General features: G+C 41.3%; 1 protein-coding gene across 1 annotated transcript; it reads left to right on the forward strand.

Annotated features, from left to right (window-relative positions):
* Positions 1-487: 487 nt before the first annotated feature.
* LOC309408354 (phosphatidylinositol-3,5-bisphosphate 3-phosphatase MTMR8) lies at positions 488-19,513 on the forward strand (the record flags this gene model as incomplete). Its single annotated transcript, XM_082004165.1, has 13 exons — positions 488-695; positions 2,387-2,509; positions 3,169-3,331; positions 5,686-5,843; positions 7,386-7,514; positions 8,523-8,657; positions 10,627-10,759; positions 12,496-12,605; positions 13,726-13,851; positions 15,564-15,613; positions 17,737-17,937; positions 18,366-18,494; positions 19,369-19,513. The coding sequence occupies exons 1-13, from the start codon at positions 672-674 to the stop codon at positions 19,511-19,513; spliced, it is 1,626 nt and encodes a 541-aa protein (XP_081860291.1). The 5' UTR covers positions 488-671.
* Positions 19,514-22,291: the final 2,778 nt, after the last annotated feature.

Genomic DNA, 22,291 nt, shown 5'->3' on the forward strand with positions numbered 1-22,291 from the left:
CTTCAGGATCAAACTTGGGTATCCACGAGAGACAGCATTATGCTTTGAAATGAAAATATATGGAAGAACAGATAAAACAGGTATTGTTAGTTCTGCTAAGTGCCTGTACTGACATGGTCAAATGTGTCTCCAACCTCCTTTCATGAGTGGGGAATGCTATTAGCCTGCTACCCATTGAGGGCAATGCTGATGCTAGTGCTGATGGCCTTACACATTGAGGAAAAAAAGTCTGTCTTTTTTTTTTTCCGTGCAATATCCCGCAAGAGCTTCCTGTATGCCGGTGCCAGGAGGGGAGGGCAGAGTAGGTGGCCTGAACACACCAGGGAGGCAGCGAGACCCCAGGAGGCCAGTGCGGCCTCTCTGGGGCCCTCGGGCCGGGCTCTGCTCAGGACTGCGGAGGATGGCGAGGTTCCCCAACGCCCTCCAGGAGCAGCCATGGGGCTCCGCGCCCCCCGAGCAACCCCGGCAAGAGCGCAGTGCCCGGGCAGACGCCGAGCCCCGTTACCCCTGCGACGTCCTGCCCTCACACAAGATGGCGGCCATGGCACCGCTCTGGAGAACTCTCGCGAGGTTTGCGGTGGGGCCGGGCGCTGCCCGGTGCAAATGGCGGCGCGGCGGCCGGGCCGCGCGGGCGTGCCGAGGTGAGACCGGCGAAAGCGGGCGGTGCCGCTATGGAGCATATCACCACCCCGAAGGTAAGAGCCCGCGCTGCCCCGGGCGTTAGCCGCCGTCCCGTCGGGGTCCCCGTGCTGCGCCTGGGGGCGCCGGGCCGGGCCGGGCCGGGCCGGGCCGGGCCTTAGAGCTCTGCTCGCTGCCCTGCGCCGGGGCCTCCCGGCGGCACACCTGAGAGGTGAAGTCCCTCCGGGGGCGGCGGGCCTCGGCTGGGGTTGTTGTCAGGGCGCTGCGCTTTCAACGACTCTTTTTGTGTGTGTATGTGTGTATTTTGTTTTGTTTTGTTTTGTTTAAGGTCGTGATTAATTTCAGTAAACCAGATACCTTTGCTTTCCTTCGAGGCATACGTAGCGTAGAGCGTCCCTTGCACTTCTCAAACGGGTCACGATCAGTCTGGAAAGCTTAAAAAGTCTGGAAAACTTAAAGCTGTTTGTCGTGCTGTTCGGGTATTTCCTACTGTATCGCCTTGTTGGAAAGGACATCAGTAAGGATACTGATCAAAAAGGTGTTTTGGGTACAGTTCGTGTAACCTTCGTTAATATCTAAGTGCGGAGACCCCCTCAATCTGAATAAATGAATCAAAATGTGCTTTTTCAGTTGAATGAAGTGAAACAGGAAATCTGGGAATGTTGTGCTCGTGGCAGCTAAAAAAAAATTGTATTTACATCAGGCAGCTGTCTGTCCAGCTGTTGATTAATTTATTAATTTATTTTAATTATTATTTTTTAATACCGTGAAGGTTGCTGTATTTTATTGTTTTATTCGCTAGGATATTAGTTTGGGGATGCTCCTTACCCATGTTGCCTAAGGAGCTTTGCTGGACCTGCTTGTCTCTAGTGGCCTGAAAAGGCAATTTTAGATACAATAATTATATGTGCTGAAGAACATGACATACTAGGGAGCCATACAGCCAAGATCTCTGCTCTTCAAGTTTCTTTGCTGACACTTTCCATGATTTATCTCACATCAATGACCCTGGAAAGAAGCTTACATATACCAAGAACTAATTTATCATATACTGTTAAACTGTTCGTTTTCATTGTCCTCCCAATTATTTTTTTTCCTCCATTAATTTTGTATAATGATGAAAGAAAAATTCTATCTACGTTCATTAAGAAGCAAATAGGCCAGGAGAAAATCAATCGAACAATGTAAAATACTTTAAGATTTTATTATGTCTGCACTAATGTCTTTTTAACACTGTTTTTATTAATGAGCTTAGTGTAGTTTATGAAATGTGCTTACATGCCTAGGAAGTATGCTAGAAGAAGTAGGTAATGCAAAAAGTATTAGTATTGTAGTGACTGACCAGTTGCAAGTCAGACTGGAGAGGGCTGTTTCTTTCACAGCAATGCTTTGATTATACTAAACATGGGCAGTCTTTTCTTTTGCACTTCTTTGTCTTATTATTTCTGCAGCCTTGCACAGTAATAAACTGTGATCATCTTGGCTACAAATCCAGTAATCCTGTTATTCACACTGGTGCTAAACCTTTGCTGTTTGCTTAACCTTTTGGCTTTAATTGCTGGAGAAATAATTTGAATTTATAGTGTAAAGCTGAGTTAGTGTTGCAGGGGAGACTTTAATTCTTATATTTTTCTGTCTTTCTTCCCAAATTGTATATTAGCAGTTACATGATTGCAGTTCAACAAGTGCTTAGATATTTCCTCGATTAAGTTAAATTCATTTTTTGTGCTCTCTTTTTATGTTGCAGGTTGAAAATGTGAAATTACTAGATCGCTATACAAATAGGAAGGCAGCAAACGGGACGTTATACCTGACAGCTACCCACCTTATCTATGTAGATGCTTCTGCTGAAGTCAGAAAAGAAACATGGGTATGTTGTGATACCTGGAGTCTGTTTAAACACAAGTTTAAAAATTAGTTTATATCTGGTATCCAAAATGAACAGGTTTGTGAATTCCGAAGTTGTAGTGGTCTTTTATAGCGTTTTGGTACCAAATGCTTAACAGTAACAGCTGTTTTGGAAGGAGATGAACACAGTGGTAATGCGACTTGATCGAGGTCACTCACTGAATTAGTGTTAGTTCCAGGAACATAGAAAAACTGGTCTAGTTTCATATCTCAAATGCAATATACCAAGCCACCAAACTTGAATTTACGGCTTTTAGAAGTGCAAAATTAGCTTTGAAATTAGCCTTTGTTATTAATTTTAAAGTAAAATGGGAATGACAAAATATATTGCGTATGGGAGTGGAGGGAAAGCAAAGTGAACCAGGTAAACCGAGCTGCACATCAGTCTCTAAAAGCAATTCATATACATCTGTATTTATTCAGTCTTGCTCTTAGTTACCTAGCCTCTGGGTGCACAGTCTGGATGTTTATTATGTTTGTTTGAAATATATCACAAACTCATTTTCCGCTACTAGTTAGATGCGGGAAGCTGATTGTATTGCAAAAACTTAACATCTGCTTGTACTGCTCACAGCCTTATCAGTGGCTTCTGGAAAATGTTGTTTATTTCCTGTTTTTCAGATTCTGCATCACCATATTGCAACTGTAGAAAAATTGCCTCTGACCACGGCTGGATACCCACTCCTTATTCACTGCAAGAACTTCCATATGGCTCACTTTGTTATTGGGCAGGAACGTGACTGTCATGAAGTGTATACCTCGTTGCTTAAACTTTCACAACCAGGTATTCAGGACAGGAGTCTATTTCGCAAATCATTGAAACGCTTTAAGCTGGAAGGCTTGTCTGAGTGATAGAGAAAGCTTTGCCTGTTGGTTTTGTGCTGTCAGTACAGGAGGGGGAGGATGTGAAATTAGAATCAGTTTCCACCCCCAGAGATGATCTCTGTGGGTCGGCTCAGGAAGTAGAGTGCTGCCCTGCGGACAAGAGCATTTGCTTTCAAACTAAATATGAATCTTTTGTGGCAGTGGGAATGAGGTGGTCTCGCATAAAGAACTTCTGAAGACCCACGCAAAGTTCATTTGCACGACTGAGGCTGTATGCGGCATCTCAGGCCTTTTTTCTTGTATCACTCATGCTGAGTGTCATATCCCATACCTGGCTGTTGTTGGTCATTTCTGTGACTTAGCTGTTGGCTGTGTGTAGTTCTTCCCTTTCCAGTTGATCCAGATGTTCACAGAATTCTGGAATCCCACAAATAAAACTTTAAACATTGGCATCTTTCATTTGTTTCCCAATAGAATGTTCAGGCTACTCTTCATTGTGTGTCATCTTGAAACCCTGTGCTTCACCCTGGCTGCCTTGGCTTGGAGTCACTCTTAAAGAGTGTAAGGAAAACATCCTCCAAAGCCTGTGGTCTCTTCTGGCTTCAGCTTTTTAGTCCATCACGGATGAATCTTCAGCCTCCCAGTTCTTCTTGCAGGACAGCATTCCACCGGGCTTCCTACCTGGCTTCTGTCTATGGTAGCTTCTGGTTTTTGGGTACTCCTTGAATGAACCAGTATTTGAAGTGTGGCGGTATTATAAGGAAGCCATTTGTAGTTGCGTTTTTTAATTACGTCACTAGTCTATGGGAAAGGAATTGATAGCACCAGTCTGCTTTGTGCTGGCCATCACACAGGACTTCAATAGAAATACTGTGGTAGAAACGGGTTTTGCTGAGTTTGGGGTTTTTTTGATTGACGTTAAGGCTTGTGTCTATTCCCAGCATCTCCCTTGTGCCCTGACTTTTGGAGTTTTCTTTGTTATGAAGTTCTAACTCCAATGCTGTATCTGACAAGTTTCTAGTGTTAGTTTAAAAGCTGTCACTGTTCTTCAGTTTTGAAAATTAGAGACTTCTGTAGCATCTTGAAGCGTGGGAGCTGTCACTGCAGGGGATTACATCAGTTTCTTTTGTCTTGTGGTTATTTGTGTAATGTGTTGTAGCTCTTTCGTTTGTTCTATGTCTGGTTTTTAACGGTTCTCTTTTGTTGTTCTGAAATTTCCGTATGTGCTTCCGTCGTGTTTCTTTTTAGCAGAGCATATAATTATTTATGAATTGCACATATATGAGTGACAGCTATGGGTTACCTGTCCGGTAACCTGGCTACTTTATCAGACTATGACAGGTTTCACTCTGTCTCTGGAACACTTGCTGCCTTGGGAATCAGCTGAATGAGTTATTGGTTGGATTTGCATTTTATGAAGAGAGGGAAGGAAATTGGGACGGTAGAGATGGAGGGAGGAAGAAATTACCATTTGTCAGACACAGCCTGAAGCTTTTGTTGGGCTGACAGTAATATTCAAGACATCTATCAAGTTTTCCATGCAGCACAGAACTCACTGTTGAACGATGAACTTACAGGTGTGCAAGAGCTGTTTTATGAACTCTTCACAGAAAATAAATCTTTTAATACAGGTTTTCATTTATAGATTAATTCTTATGATATCAATCTTGTCTAACGTGCCTATTGCAGTGAATTCAGTAGGAAATCACTTGTTCGGGAAAAATTACTACTTTAAAGTTTTAATTAATTCTAACAAAATGTTTTAGCGTATCTCCCTGCACGTGGGAACTCAGTACTGGAAATTCCTGAGGATTTCAATATGAGTTGTTGGCACTTGTACTACCCCGAATGAAAACGTCTAGATGTGAGGTTGCGAAATTTTAAATATTTTAAATTATTTTAAATTTTAAATATCTACACTCTTCTATGTAGTACTTTTTTTTTTTTTTTTTTAAGGAGTGAGAATCAGTCTAAGTTTGCTTAGATTATGAAGTATGCGAAGTGATAAAAGGAAACTTTCTACGCTCCTGATTTTTGAGGAGGTGGAAGCGTAAGGAAAATAGCTATCATTTAAAACATAGCTGACAGTGGCATAACCCTTTGGCTTCTTTATTAAAGTGATTTCTAAGTCTCCTGGTCTTTCTTGACTGAGTATTTTTTTTTTCAGTCCTTGTATCAGTTTTGGTACACCTGCAGTTCCTTGGCTTGCATGGTGTACTTATCCAAAAGATGGCCTTTAGGAAGAAGTGATGACGTCTCCGTATGTCTTTGTATCTCTAACTAGTTAATTTTTTTCTTTCTTCTTCTCCTCAGTGAAACCTGAAGAACTTTATGCTTTCTCTTACAATCCTAAAATGTCTAAAGAGAACCGGGAATTTGGATGGAAGCTGATTGATTTAAAAGTAGATTACCAGCGTATGGGAATTCCAAACAACTATTGGGAAATAATGGATGTTAATAAAGACTATGAGGTAATTCTTGCCCAAAGTAGACATTTAGTGCAGTATCTCTTCTTTGTTATTGATGGCATACAGCAGTCTTTGTGCTGCTGCGTAAGTGATGCCTCTGGGGAGGAATGAGCTCAGTTGGTTTTAATCGAAGCAGCATTGTCTTCATGTGAAGTTGCAGATAATGATGCTATGGAAGAACAGAACTGAGCTGCAGAGTCACCTTGGTTTGCTTTGATCCTTTGGCAAAGTACCAGGTACTTACTTTTCTAGAGAAATGTCAAACCATCTGTTACAAAAAACCTGAAGTACCCTTAGCTGCTTTTGGTATTTCCAAACCCTGTCCCACCAGGCTGGTGACAGATGTGTAGAAGAGAAATAATTGGCAGCAGTTTGGCTTGGTGGGAATGAGGCAGAGTGGAAAGGGACTAGGTAAGGAAAGGAAAAACAGTACCTGAAACCAGACTTTTTTTTCTTTTTTTTTTTTCTTGCTTGGTTGGGTCTTCTGCTAAATAAGGGCTCTCAGTCATTTCAGTCCTAACTGGCTGCTGCCGTTGTTTTCTCCTCTTTCTCCCCTGTGAGGCCAGGTTGGATGTAAACAGCATTAAATGAATGCATTTTTCAGGAAGTTTGCTCAAACTCCTGCTTATTTCCCTTTTTATTGCTTCTGATGTTGTGTACAGTCTGGACCTTTCTGTCTGAAAGACAAAGCAAACAACTCGGAGGAAGATAGAAATATATTAAGTCTTGAATCCCTTCCTCCTGCTCTCTACTCCCTTTCCCCACTAGTTTTCTTTACTGTTATGCTTTGGGTTGAAGAAATATAAGCCTGTGCTGTCAGCACTGACTGGTAATTTTCAATGATTCTATCTTTGTATGCCTGAATTGAGATACGACGTGAGAGGTGCTTTTTCCATTAGCTGATTAGGGCATCTGAACATGGGCATCTACAATCATTAATCACTTTGAAGCTTGACTTGCTAGTATGTAGCTCTCAAGTGCTAAGGCTTTGTAATTTCCTCACGGTTTCCAGCTTATGTTTTTAAAATTGTCAAGCCTCAAGTAAAGCCAGAATTGGAGAATAGCTTATCTGTGAAGTACGTGCTGAAAAGACTGTACTTGTTTGACGAAAAAGGATAAAGCTGGTCTCTGAGGATGTTACCTGATTGCTGGAAGCTCATTTCAAGTTGAGTAAGATTTAGAGGGAACTTTTTAAATATAGTTGTTACTGATTTCTCTTTTTGTGAAAAATCAGAAACTTTCATAAAACTTACGGATTTGAAGAACCTCCTTTTAATATGTATTGTATACTGTGCAGTCCATTTTTTTTAGGTTCAGCTGCAGAATTGATTGTTTCCTTCACCACACTGTTTTATTTCACTCCTATTCCTCTGTTGTTTTTCTAAATGCATCTTAATGGCTTGAAACTTAGATGTCAACTGCATTAGGTACAGTATGGCAAACAATCTATTTCTGTTTTTTATAAATGCTAGATCATAAGCTAAATATGAATTTTTCCTTAATTGCTAAGTTGTAATATCTGGATTTTTTGTTCTTCTCACTTAGGTTTGCAACACATATCCTCCAGAAATAGTGGTGCCCAAAGCTGCTAATAAGGCAGTGGTGATTGGAAGTTCAAGGTTCAGAAGCAGAGGACGGATTCCGGTGCTTTCTTACTTGTATAAAGAAAACAATGTTAGTTGTTCACTGTCTGCTGTCTTTGTGGAGAGTAAAGGTTCCCCTTCTTGTCCGGTCCCCTTTTAGTGAAAGGAAGAAGAGATAATTATTAGAGCATATTAATGTCATGTTCGAGAACTGTGTGTCTCTTAACGGCTTTAATATTGGTTTGTTCTGAGTCACAGGATAAGCTAGAGAGTACTAAAGACAAGTACTTGGGACACATCCAGAGCTGTGCAAAAAGCACAAACTTTCCAAGCTTCCTGGCTGGAAATGTCTCGCTCTCTTTTTTTATCAGCTTTCAGAAATGCCTTGTTATGTGGTGTTTTTTTTAATCTCTTGTTTAGCTATATTGAATGATGCTTTAACAAGGTACATGTTACCTCAGCTAGATTATCTTAGCATTGAAGAGGAGGAACCACCCTGAAATAAATCCCCACTAGCTCACAATAAGTTACGGGTTGCAGGGTTTTTTTTTTTCCACTGAAGACCAGAATGTAAATTTTTAACTTTGCTGTCTCAGCAGTGTTTTAGATGCAGTTGTTAGGAAAACGCTGTCACAGTCAAATTGTTGTTTTCCTGAGGAAGCATGCCTTGACCTGGGCAACTGTATGGAGTTGTGCTGGCAACTGTTGAAATTTCCCTAAAGCATACTCGGTGCAATTCTGAGCATGGAACGGTAACAACTGATAAGCAAAGTTGTTGAAAAGAATGGTTTGGACAATAGAAACAGAGTAGAAAACAGAAGAAATGCTAACATTTGGCATACTGATCATCAGGCAGAGCATAGTGGGTTTGAGAACATAGTAATGAAGTTTGCAGCAGGGCTCCTTAGCCTTGCTAGTTTCTTAAGGTACCCAATTCTAGGTTTGAGAAATATTCCAGCATGTATGTATGTCCATTTCAGTAGCAGTTTTTCAGTGAAAGAGAGAATAGGACACTTAAAACTAACAAATAGGTGGGTTTTGGGGCAGTGCAGCAGAGATGATCTGAATGCAGAAAAACATGAGGTGTTGTGTGTTGCAGGCTGCCATATGTCGTTGTAGCCAGCCTCTCTCCGGGTTCAGTGCGCGCTGTCTGGAGGATGAACAAATGCTGCAGGCGATCAGAGAAGCCAACCCTGGGAGCCCCTTCATGTATGTTGTAGACACAAGGCCAAAGGTATCTTCCGGGGGTTTGTGACTACTTTTAAAGCTTGCGTCTGAATTAGGAATGCTGTTTCCAGTTCATTCTTTTAAAACTCTGCTAATGCTTCTTATGCTGCATTAGGTTAAGTTGTGTCAGACCCGAATCAGGAATTCAGTATCAGGCTCCTGGTTCAGTGTCTTAATGTGACTATCGTTTGTGCATAATAAAACTGCAGTGTTAAGTGCTGTTAAGGATGCTTGCATTCCTGGAGTATTTTGGGTTGAGATTTGTGTTAAGGATGACCTGAAGCAACTGGCAGTCTTGACGCTGGCTGAGACAGTGAAGCATTTTCCTGCAGAGACCTAGGTCCTTAATATGTTGAGTTGGAGAGAAGCCTTAGGATTCAGTTCCATGAGGCTGAAGTGTTTTTATCAGCAGACCTGGGAAGAAGTGGGCTGTATGGAGCCTGCTAACAATTGGGAAAAGTAATTCCTTTTTTTTTTTTTTTCCCTTTGTAAAAATAACACTAATGTCCTCATGATATGCAACTTGGAGTTTAATACAATTCAGCTTTTCTGTTCTGTAGCCACTATTTGGGGCTAGAACTTTGTTGGTGAGTTGTTTATGTAAGAGGATATTGAAGAAGCATTTGCAAAATGAAATCTCTAATGACTGTCTTGAGGAACTGAATTTAGAAACCAATTCAAATGATTCTTGTAAGCATATTGATTGGGAGTGTTGGTATAAGCACATTAGAACACAAGGATCTTCACAGAATACAATTTAAATATAAAGATTTAAGTGCTCTGGTTATTTTAAAATTGGGCTTTCTGAGAACCTGCTTCACTGTTCAGATGTTGCAGTTATTTTATAGAAACTACAGATTTAGTTAAATTATGGCGAGGGGAAGAAGGGAAAAAGTCTTTTTGGGGAAACAGGGAATGTTTCACCTGTTGTTCCAAGATGTATTTTGTCTTTTTGTAGTATGACATTTCCTAGACATAACCTATTCTGTACTTACATGTATGTTATTACATTATAGTAATTACTGCATGTTCTTTTGGTACAGACAGCTTCCAATATCATAAACATTCCACTGAAATCTATCATGGATGATGATTTTAGTCTAAAGTATTGGGTGTAAAAGAGAGAATGTATAACTGGTCACAGTTCTCCTAAAACAACATGTCTTGCTCTGAAGGGTAGAACTGAAGCACTATTGTGTATTATTTAATTGTTCTAAAGATGTATATACTGTTACCTGACTCTTCCTTCTCTCTGTGAAGGCAAATCACTCCTCTTCCCAAGCTAATATGTGGGGGGTTGAGGTGCGCTTTTTTTTTTTTTTTTTTTGGTCACCACTAAAGAATTCCTGCTAGCTCTTGAACTGTTTTGGGTAATTGTTAGAGCAACTGGCTTCTTTTCTACTTCTTTTCTGCAGTTCCAGTTGGTTGCTGTATTCCTTCTGCTCAACTTTAATATTTCTATGTTTCCCTCAGGTGGCTTTATTTCATCTGTGCATGTATGTCTGTGAAAAGCTTTGGAATTCTCTTACTATTTCTATACCACCATGTATGTATGTTACTCGTAAAAATGGCTTTCCTAGTTTTACTTTCGTATGCTTCTCTCTGAATCTTTTTACGTTAGCTTCACAATTAAGGCAGACTCAATGTCTCTTACCTGTTTTGATGACAGCAGTATTCTGAAATTGGGCACGGTTTTGATACTGCCTACCCTAAGAAATTCTATCCAGGGTCTTAATGAGTCTCTGCATATGACTAATGGACTGGAGACACTAGCATAATTTTAGTGAAACAGCTGGAAGTAATGTCTGGGAGGTGGGGAAGTACATCTGAGTAACAACTTTGTTCAGTCTATTTTGTGGGAGATTTAAAAAAAAAAAAAAAAGGACTTGCAAAACAGACTCATTTATTTCTGCATATTGTTTGTTGTAATTTTCTCTTTCTTTTTTATCCTATTCCTGTTCCCTTGCATTTGACAGTTAAATGCCATGGCCAACCGAGCTGCTGGGAAGGGTTATGAGAATGAAGATAATTATGATAATATTCGCTTTAAATTTATCGGCATAGAAAACATCCATGTGATGCGGAACAGCTTGCAGAAACTCCTGGAAGGTAAGTACAGTCTGTGCAAGTGGCCAGTCTTCATTACCCTTGGCTACTTTTGGGCAGAACCTTTGGCTGAATATAGAAGTCCTGTGTGCACAAGTGCACGTGGACTTGGGTGTCGTGATGGAAGCAGATTAAGCAAAGTCGGTATCTTGACTTTGTTTGCTGTATTGAAGTGGCTGGAAATATTAATGTTGTTAAAATGCTTTCCTGTTAGCCATTTATTATTGTGCTTAGTTTTATAGTTGTTCAAAAATAGCCAGTAACACTAACAACATTCCTTAATTGTGCTAGTTACGTAAAATGTGAATGTCTTTGTTGTGCCAAATTAAAAGAAAAAGGCTACAGAAATACTACGGTTTACCATTGATAGACTCATGGTTACTTTGTGAGCTAGTGAAAGAACTCTCACGTACGTTGTTGAGGAAATACTCTTCTGGAGTTTGCTATGTTTAGTTTGGAGTATTTCGGTGTTAAACAGTATTTCTGATTTGAAATAAAACTTTGGCACGATCTTCATGACTTTAATCTTAATGTACGTAGTTGTTATTTTTCATTTATTTCTGATTTCTTTAACTTGAACTTGTTTTTATTACATTAAAATGCATTAAATTAATGTTTTAGTGCATTAAAATATAAAACGCAGGGTAGCTCAGGTAGTTAAGCTACTCTGTGATTGCGATCTTATGGAAAAATGCGAATCAGGACGGAAGGAATACTTAACCGAAGCTATTGGAGATCAAGAGGTGAATTGGGCCCATATCTTCGCTACTGTAATTTTGGAAAAGTTCCGTTAAAGGTGATGGCGTAGCTTGGACTCTGCTAGCTGGTTTCCAGCACTATTACCAACCTTGTGCTGACAAAGGCTGTGGAATGGTGCAGAGTAAATGCTGCAAATCATTCTGCCTGGTCCCTCTGCTTGGTTTTCTAAAATTTAATACAAGTGCTGTCATTCAAAATACAAGTTTAATATTTTAGTAACCAGTGTAATGGTCATCTTGCTTCAAAATAGTTGAATAATTGATGCTACCAGTTGCCTGGCCAGGTAGCACTGCAGGATCCGTGGTGACCTTGGAGAAAAATGAGACCATTCACACGACCGAGAGATTGGCCTGATCACAAGAAGTCCTCAATTGCCTGTTCCTGGCAGATTTGTTTTGTGGTGGAAGAACACGCAGAATAAATACTTGTTTACTCTCATATTCTTCTTCGAGAGTGATAAAACCTCTCTCGCTGGTGCTTCCAAACTGTTGAACTGTGTTGTTACTATAAGTATTTTCTATGCTGTGTTTCAATATAGCATCTGAGTTGCCTTCAAGGTTAGACATGTTATTTCTTTAAATTAGAACACTCCTTTCTTCAAATCTTTGTGATGGTGAGTGCATGTTAGTGGTGGTTAGATGTGTGTGCGATGGTGACTTATAGTGACGTAAGTTCTTTCTGTGTTGGAAAAAACTCGTCTGAAAAAATAATGAGTTACCGTTTTTAAAAAAAAAAAAAAGAGGAGGATATTTTCAGATCCTCAAGTTCTTTCATAGCTAAAAATTTAAATATGCAACCAGTAGTTTCTCTGTCCTTTAGAAATGATGTTGCTGCTGATACTTTAAAAGTCTGGAAATGCTAGCTTTTAGGTAAATCTTAGGAACCAAGCTCTGTTGGTGTGAAGAGATAATGAGGAAGTGGGAAAAAGTAAGAGATGTTGTTAACGGAGTGTCAGCTAATCCCTTTGTTTGTGTTCTTAGTGTGTGAAATGAAGTCCCCCTCAATGAGCGATTTCCTCACTGGGCTGGAGAACTCAGGTTGGTTACGGCACATTAAGGCTGTGATGGATGCAGGTGTCTTTCTTGCCAAGGTAAAACTGTGCTCCAACCTGCAGCTGAATTAAAAAATATGTACTTGTCTGGTAGGGGCTGCTCTAAGGCTGTGAAGTTGTCTCTGGAGAGAAGGTGGGAAAACATTGCTATTCAGGTTGGCCTCAGCTCTCAAAAACAAGCCTGCAGTTGGAGAACGTCAAGTGGGTTCTACCCAGCTGGCTCTTTCCTAGACGCTTCCTGTGATAAATGAAATGCCATAGGGCTTGGAACATTGTCCTGTTCACTGTATTGTAACAAGCAGTTATTTAGGCTTTATTAGAACTCACTTGAAACAAATAAAATCACAGAATGTGAATAAATTACCTTTATAAACATCTCTATATAACACATACTCAATATTGCAAGCAACTCGTAACCTTATGCTCATTAGTTATTGAACTGCTGTGCTTTAAATGAGGAACTATTAGACCAGTTTGTTTTCTCCTGGTTCTATGTGATGCGGGGACTGTTAATTTTGATTATTCTACACAGTCCTCATTTCTGCAGAGCTTGTGGCTTTGCAGGTCAGGTGAAAGGAGAAAAGTCATTAAGGCACATGGCTCTTCAGTAACAGTAAAGGGCATGCAGGCAACGTGTGGCAAGAGTAGTGACCTTCTGTAAATATTGTATTTTCGCTCTTAAAACTTTCCCGTGTAGCAAGCAAGAAGCTATTTTTGTGTTTTGCTTCTACCACCAGGGAAGAAGGTGATCCATATGAGAGGAAGTTGGGATGAGCTCTTTTCTAATTTTTCTTGAGAAGTTCCTAGTCCCTGTGTGTGCAATTATTCTTTACTCATCCACCAGATTTTTCCTCAGAGGAGGGGACTGAGAATTCTTGGCCTTTCAGAAGACTGAGCATTTTTTGATCAGAGGGTCTTTGTTTCTTGATAGTCTGTGGTGCTGACAAGGCATGCTACAGCATTTTATTCTACTTGGTTTCCTATGGGTTGATGGCTATGTGCCCAGAAATGATGCATTTCCATGGTCCAGATGAGAAATGACACATTTTCCTCTGGGGTTTTAGGCCAGTCAGGTAAATGCAGATGAAGGGATAGCATTTAATTACAGTAACCAACCTAGAAAGCTGCTAAACTGTTCTGTCTGGTCTCTCCTTCACAGGCTGTGAAAGATGAAAAAGCTAGCGTGTTAGTCCACTGCTCTGATGGGTGGGATCGCACAGCGCAGGTCTGCTCCCTGGCTAGCCTCCTCTTAGATCCGTTTTATAGGACTTTTAAAGGCTTCATGGTAAGAACACGAATGTTGGAATTTCAAAAATAAAAAGTGCTTCCTGGATTTGAAATGTAAACAGGCCCTAATTAAATATTTTAGGCCATTTCCTGGAACAAACAGTAGGTGACCTATATAAAATCAGCTTTGATTCTGTAAACAAGCTTTAATTGCTCTGAACAGCATGGGCACAAAATGGCAGCGGTTGATTTACGATTCCCAAATCTTTGTTTCCTTGAATGTCCACATGAGAGCCACTAATGAGACATTTCAGCAAGAGATGAGTGAGCAAAGGATGCACGTCTGGCAGCAATCCACAAAAAAGTGGTAAAGAAGCTTGTCATTTAAGACAAGCTTAACATTTAAGACATCTTATACCGAATGGTCTCTTCTCTGCTAGCATTTAAAATTGGGTGAACTCATTCTTGTGCACAGGGTGGCATGTAACCTGTGTATCACGTAAAATCTGTGCATCATTTAAGACCTTTTTTAAAGCTGTTACACATGAATTTGGCTGGTTGCACTATACTTATGCAGCGATGACTTCAAATAAGAGAATGTCTGCAGTAGAAGCAATCTGTGATGTTATCTTTCCATTCATCTCCTTTTGTTAAATACCTGAAAGACAGACTGCTGCTCTTTCTCAGAAGAGTTCCTTAAAAGAAACCCTGAAATCAGAACAATGCACATTTTGCCTCCTCCAGTGTGTTGCACCGCTAGGACTGTTTCCTTGCATTCTATGCTATTTTTATTATTATTATTATTTTTGCTTCTGGATTATACTGCAGTCTTTTAACAGTTAAAATTTCATCAATGTGAAACATCTGCCTGGGCTTTGGCTGTGCTCTGGACAATTCTGTGTGAACTAAGAAACAGGATTTTGATTAGGCACAGGAGCAGTAACTAAAACAGACAAATACTTGTCTGTCCGCTAAACAAGTGGTTTATATGCACAAATCCTGTGACAATGCTTATTCCTAAATGAATGCAACAGAAGAATGAAGACTAGAAAAATTTGAAAAGCAAGGTAACTTAAGTTTTCAAAGAACTCTGTCATGAATTTCTGCCTTCCTTTTGTTCTTTGAATCTCTGGATGATGATAGCAGGAGTTGATCTTTTAAATATGATCCAGCAAGGCAAGTAATAATGGATTCAGCATTGGTCACTTGGTTCCTTATGAGACGTATTTAAGGAAAATGCTGCCTCCTTGTTGTTTTCTTATATATAGTGCGGGCATTCTGTTTAAAAGAGAAATAGCCATATAGTTTTTTCTGATCCCCTCCTGAGCTCCTCAATACACAGCTGTACTTCTTGTATTCCTATTTGCGTGTTAAACTTTTATTGATTTCCAATTGCTGATTTATTTTGCTGAATATCACGACACTCTTCCAAATTAAATATTACATAGTGTAATATTAAGCTGTTCCTTCTTTTAGCTCAGTCTGTTTATATATTATGATTTTAACAACATAGAAATGCCCTCAAAATAGTATTAAACTTGCTTGAAATAACTTCTGATTCCAACAGTGACATTGTACTGGTAACTGTGGATAACTCTAATTTATAAATCACTGTTACTGTTTTCACTGACTTCTATGGATATACTCATAACGGTAGGGTCAGTGGATAGCATTGGTTGTAAACTTTTTGGAGTTTAACATCAAAGGCTTCATTTTGCTTTTTCTAAACAAAGTAATGCTCTTTTTTTAACCTCTGTTTTGAAATTGAAGGTCCTAATAGAAAAGGAGTGGATTGCAATGGGCCACAAGTTCTCACACAGGTAAGAAGAGCATGTTACCTTGGGTGTAGTGACTGGGTGAAGGCTTGGCTGTGACACAAATACAGTGTTCTCAGGTTCATGTGCTCCCATGAAAAATTTAAATGAAGATACAGGACAGAGGAGAGAATATTTGGAAAATACTGGAGTTGGTGACATAAAGGCAGTATCTGCTGGGGTTGTTATTTCATCAGTGCTTTTTTTATTATTTTACAAAATCATACAGTCTTGAACAAATTGTTTGAATTCTGAGTGTTTTCCTACCTGTAAAATCACATTCATATTATATGAGGAGTGCTAATGTTCTGTCAAGACATGTTAATTCTTCTGCGGTCATTTCTTAGAAGAAAATCTCAGCTAATGTTTTTCAGGACTTTTACCAAGTTCAAAGCATAAATTTGAGCCCAATATAGTGCTAAAAAAACCCAATTTCACCTGCACTCTCTAGGCAGATTAAAAATGCCGTTGTTCCTGTAATTGATAGCCTGCATCTAGTAGGGATATTACCTTGAATTACTTCTTGTTATGTTTACCGTATAGAAATTAGAAACTGAGCTGGTCCAAAAGAGTACGAGGAGGGAAGGGACTGGTCTGTTCAGCGATATTAGCTTGTTAAAAGTTGAAGCTTTGTCCTCAATATGAAACTGATTCCTGTTTTTAATAATAAACCAAGTCTGTTTCCTTAGGGCATATTTGGGGAAAATAAGCAGTATGTACAGCCTTATACTGGTATATAAGAAGCAGCAGTCAAAGATAAACTGCTGTTTCATCATTATTGTCAAAATAAATGTTCTGTGGTCAGTGTTTGTGCTTCTTTAGGGACTCTTCTCACCTTTCTTGCTTTAAGACCAAAAAAACCCCAAAACCAAACAACCAAAAAACTCCTATTCTTCTATTATAAAGGATTGTTCCAAATATGAGAAGCTGGCAATGGATACAAAAAGTACTTGAGACACGAATTTCAGCATTGACTGAGAATATGAACTTTTATTGCAGTAGACAAATTCATTCCTCTCATAGCGGTGGCTGGTGCCTTCCAGTTCTAAGGGAAATCAGTCCTTCATGCTGCTGCTTAGGGTATTGTGGTTGGAATTGCAGAACCGGGAACTGGGATACTAGTTATCTAGATCTGTCATAAGAAATCTTACTTAATTTTTCCACTTAAGTTTGGGGATGCCTTGTTCCTTTCTGTGGCTTTCCATGTTATATCTCATCCTAGAAAAGAAGGATTCTGCCCTAAGTTGTGGGTTTTTTTTCCTCTTAAGAGAACAGTCATTACACTACAATAGAGTGGTGGCTGCTTTCCAGAAATGCTCTCATTCCTTTTCTGCTTGTGTTTAATTTTGTGATGGGTTGTGATGAACACGAATAGATCCCTGGCTGGATTTTTGCAGAACTAGTAGGGTTTTTCTGAACTTCATCTAAAGCTATAAAAATATTTTTGATTGTTGTTTTGGGCTTCTCTTTGTTTGAGTTTGTTCTTTATTTCTTTCTAAGTAATTGCTTACCAGGATCTCATTCTTGATGTCCACATGGAGCAAAATAGGGTTGTTCTGGCTGTTGCTGCCCATTGTGGCTATGCCTGCACCATAGAATACTATCACATTCATAGAAGATCGTAGAGGACACATTTTTTTTCCCCCTCCCCACTGTTTCTTACTGTTCCTGGCAGACAGACAGAATACCACCAATGTCAACTTTTTTTTTCCCCCAGTTAAGGGCTGGCATTAGTGTCGTATATTCGAGCAATACATGTTTCTTTGGAGAATATTGCCTTTTTTCCCTTGTGCTAACATCATAGCATAGGCTCAAGGATTCTTATTTCACAAATACTTCATGTGATGCTTGCAAGTCTGTTATGTAGGCTCTTCCATTGCTAGTTTTACTTTAGAGAAAGGGACATCGCGCAATTCTCGTCGCTCCTACCAGGTACCCGTGGAGGAGAAGTAATGCTGAGGGTGGTACACCGTAAGGTACAGTTGCTGTAAGATAAACCATGTGGGGGTTTTTAGTGACTGCAGAATAATTTCTTATTCTAGTAGTGAAGCAAATGTCCCAGTTGCGAGTAGATTCTTTTTTTGCTTGGTGACACAGGATTTAACCCTGTTTGGTTTGCATTTCTCTAGGTGTGGCCATTTGTATGGTGACCCCAAAGAAGTATCCCCTGTCTTCACTCAGTTCGTTGAATGTGTCTGGCAGCTCATGCAGCAGTTCCCGTGCTCATTTGAGTTTAATGAGCATTTCCTTCTTGAAATCCATGACCATGTCTACTCCTGCCAGTTTGGCAACTTCCTTGGGACCTGTCATAAGGAGCGTGAAGATCTGAAGTGAGTTGCCAGCTTATAGAGCCAGCAGTCTAGAAGTCACTTTAAATGTCAGAAGAAGGGCAGGTTGTATTTGTTGGTGTGTTTTTAATGTAATTGTGGATTGGTTAAGGGTAGCATTGTCTTGGTAGATGCTTATGTTCTACAGTGTGGGAGGGGGAAAAAAAATATAGATTAATTATATCCCTGAAGACAGATATTTTAATTTGGACCACAGTAATAACTTGCAGTCCCTTTTGGACTGGGTAGTGTCCATTTCAAATGGTTATATATTCCTCAGTGATATATCTTGTGTTTATGAAATTAATCAGCTACTGTGTAAAAATAATTCTTACCTTCCTTAATCTAATTCTACTCAGAACAGATAGTGTTATTAATCCACTTAACTTGATTCTTTTCTTTAGTGATTAGATTTTATTTGTAATTGACAGAATCTTTGAGAAGACCCATTCTCTGTGGCCTTTCCTCTTACAGAAGAAGCAGGAATTAAGAAATCCTTTGTACAGAGGATTTACAGCTTACAAAGAGCTTCAACCAAACACACTACCTTTCAGTTTCCAGTAAGTTGCTTATTTAAGAAGGGGTCATTTCTTTCATTGTAGCATAGATTAGTAAGTCAGGTTTAATAAAACAAAATTTCACTTATTAGCATGGTATGTTTTAGCTTTCCCCTTCATTCCTCATCCATAAACTGAGAGGAGTAGTGCACAGGTAATTGCTAAATAAGTGCAGGTACTGTAATTTAAAATAATATTTTTTTCTTTGGTGTTGAGAAACAGGGTGGGGAAAGGCAAGGAAAAGAAGACTTTCAGATGTGTAGATAGACCCGTACACACACCCCCTGACTGCTTGCTTTGTCAAATTTATGTGACAGGGTAAATCAGTGAAACTGATTTTCAAGTGCCCAGTCACACCCAGGCTTACGCGGTCAGGGTGGTTTTCACAAGAAGGGATTTCTTGTTGCCATGCCTATTTGCTTGCCCGGGGTGTTACAGCTGAAGTGGTTAGTTTTGCTTTGTTTCTGGCTCACTCCTGTTCTCTGCTGAGAGAGAGGGATGCAGATGTGTTTTTAAGTGCTGTGTGTAGTTACTGGCAGGCAAAGGCTTTTAATAGAAGTAGGGAGGTAGGGCAAATTGAGGGCTTGAAGGTGAACTGCCCAAGCCTCAAGTGAGCCTGCTACAGAAGGCTCAGGTATGCTAATACCTACTGCCATCGCATGTGGATCATAAGGCAGAAGTACTTAAATCCTCAGGAGTTTTTTAACGTTATGAAAATTTGCCCATTGATACTGAATTTTACAGTCCAAGGCTGTGGCAATTCTTAAAAATCGGTTACTAATCTCAATTTGTTGAAAATTTTTTTCGTAAACAGCACCTAGTTGGCCAGTAGTGTACCACAGGCCACCTAATTCTCTTCTCTTGCCTTGTTCTTGAGGTTTTGGTGTGGGATGTATAATCGCTTTGACAAAGGAATGCATCCAAAACAGTGTGTATTGGATCATCTGCTAAGCTGCGTGAGCCAAAAGATGAAACTGGAGGACAATGCATCTGAATTGGAAAATGTGAGTCCTGAGTCTTAATAATATTTAAAATCACATGATGGTTTTGGCAAATATAACTGGGATTGAACGTTGGCACTGAACAGTTATTTCAACATGCCGGGCAGAGCTGGGCAAAACGAGGGGTTAAATGGCATTGCTGTAATAAATAGGTTTGTTTACCCAAAATTCTCATCCGCTAGGTAAAAGCTGTGTTTGGTCAAGTTCTGTTGCAGGCTCATGATGTTCTAATTCTGTAAACAAAGCAGGTGTTAGAAGAACATCTGGGTTTCAACTCCACTCATAGCAAACTTCAAGGGAGAGGGAGAGAAGAAAAGAATAGGCCTGCTTCCCCCTCACAGATAATATGAATATACAAAATATTCTTGTTTTCAGCTCGCTCCCACATTTTTCTCTGCTGTCTTCTCATTCACAAGACACACCAGAAAAACTGATCAACCAGGTATTAAAACAGTTGAGTTACTTAAGTTTGCTTTCATGTAATGGCCAGAATGTAACTGATCGTGTAGGCTGAATTATCCTCTAAAATGGCTACCTCGATTTGAAGTGCTTTGTGAAAACAAGATGGGCAATATAGCGTATCTACTACTTGTATTCTGTGGTACTGGAGGGCTGAGATCCCGTGTCCAGAATAACAGATTTATCTCTTTCAACCCTGAATAATAAAGTAAACAGCAACACACTTCACGGTTTGGTCAGTTCTGATCAGATTCCCCAGACAGCTATATTTCTCTATAGGAAGATGTAGATATCTATCAGCAGTGCAAGACGGGGGGAAAAAATAGGTAGTCTTGTTAGCTTTTGAAGTGCTGTAGTTTTGTATTTCTGTATGTGTTGGGTCTGGCTGAGATGGAGTTAATTTTCGCCACAGCAGCCCTCATAGTCCTGTGCTGCGTATTGGTAGCCAGAAAGGTGTTGATAACCAGTGATGTGGCTACTGCTGAGCAGTGCTGGCACAGCATCCCGGCTGTCTCTCCAACGTTCCACCACCACCAGTAGGCTGGGGGTGGGCAAGGTTTTGAGAGGGGACACAGCCAGGACAGCAGAGCCAAACTGACCAGAGGGATGCTCCACACCGTATGATGTCTGCTCAGCGATAAAAGCTAACAGAAAGGAGAAGGGGGGGTGTTCGTTACTACTACGTTTGTCTTCCGGAGCAACCACCACACATACTGAAGCCCTTCCTGGGAAGTGGCTGGACATTGCCTGCTGCTGGGAAGTAGAGAAGAAATCTTTTATTTTCCTTGGCTTGCACACATGGCATTTGCTTTTGCTCTGCTAAACTGCCTTTATCTTGACCCACGAGATGTTTTTATATCTTATTTTCTCTCCTGCTGAGGAGGAGAGTGGTAGAGTGGCTTGGTGGGCACCTGGTGTCCAGACAAGCTCAACCCACCACTGTCCTTTTTGGCACCCAACATGGGGCAAGAGGAAATTGAGATAAGGATATCAGTTGCGAGAGGTAACAGGCAAAACATGGACTGAACGATGTTAGAGAGCAAAATGATAATGAGGAATTTCTGTTGTTGCAGTTGTGGTGAAGGGATGAGGGGGGCATTGTGTGTAAATTGTCCACTTCCGTTCAGTGCTGTGATGATGTTTTGATTTTGGTGTGGGCAATTGTTTTTGTTTATGTGAGTGAAGGTTGTCTGATAAATGTGGATTTTAATGATAATTCTTAAATATGTGACTCGGAGGCAAGGGGTGGAATGTATCAGGTTCACATGGCCAGGGTTTGGCAGCGGGGGCTGCAGGGGCGGCTTCTGTGAGAAGCCGCCAGAAGCTTCCACCATGGCTGACAGAGCCAGTGCCAGCCGGCTCCGAGACGGACCCGCCGCTGGCCAAGGCTGAGCCCGTCAGCGATGGTGGCCGTGCCTCCGGGGAACGGAGTGAAGAATGGAGGGGAAAAATGGCAACAGCAGTTGCATCTGGAGAGAGGAGCGAGAAGATGAGAGGAGCAGCCCCCAGCTCGGGGCAGGAGGGCTCCAGGCGCCGGAGCAGAGGGTCCCCGGCAGCCCCTGGGGAAGCCCCTGGGGAGGCCAGCTGTGCCCCTGCGGCCATGGAGCTCCACGGGGGAGCAGATCTGCACCTGCACCCGGGGAGGGCCCCACGCCGGAGCAGGGGGATGCCCGAAGGAGGCCGTGACCCCGTGGGCAGCCTGTGCCGGGGCCGGCTCCTGGCAGGGCCTGTGGCCCCGTGGGGAGAGAGAGGAGCCCCGCTGGAGCAGGTTTGCTGGCAGGACCTGGGACCCCGCGGGGGCCAGGCTGGAGCAGCCATTTCCTGAAGGACGGCACCCGTGGGGGACCCAGGCCGGAGCAGCCCGTTCCTGAAGGACGGCACCCGTGGGGGACCTGGGCTGGAGCAGCCTGTTCCTGAAGGACGGAACCCGTGGGGGGACCCAGGCTGGAGCAGCTTGTTCCTGAAGGATGGCACCCTGTGGTAGGGACTCAGGCTGGAGCAGTTGGTGAAGAACTGCAGCCCGTGGGAAGGACTCACGCTTGAGAAGTCCGTGGAGGACTGACTCCTGTGGGAGGGACCCCACGCTGGAGCAGGGCAGAGGGTGAGGAGTCCTCCCCCTGAGGAGGAAGGAGCGGCAGAAACAACGTGTGATGAACTGACCACAGCCCCCATTCCCCGTCTGGCTGCGCCGGGGAGTGAAGTTGAGCCCAGGAAGAAGGGAGGGGTGGGGAGAAGAAAATCTGCTCTTATTTCTTGTTATCCCACTCCAATTTGACCAGTGATAAATTAAATTAGTTTTTCCCCAAGTTGAGTCTATTTTGCCCATGACTGTAATTGCTG

This window comes from Phaethon aethereus (genome assembly GCF_964289735.1).
Source record: "Phaethon aethereus genome assembly, chromosome: 10".
Lineage (NCBI taxonomy): Eukaryota > Metazoa > Chordata > Aves > Phaethontiformes > Phaethontidae > Phaethon > Phaethon aethereus.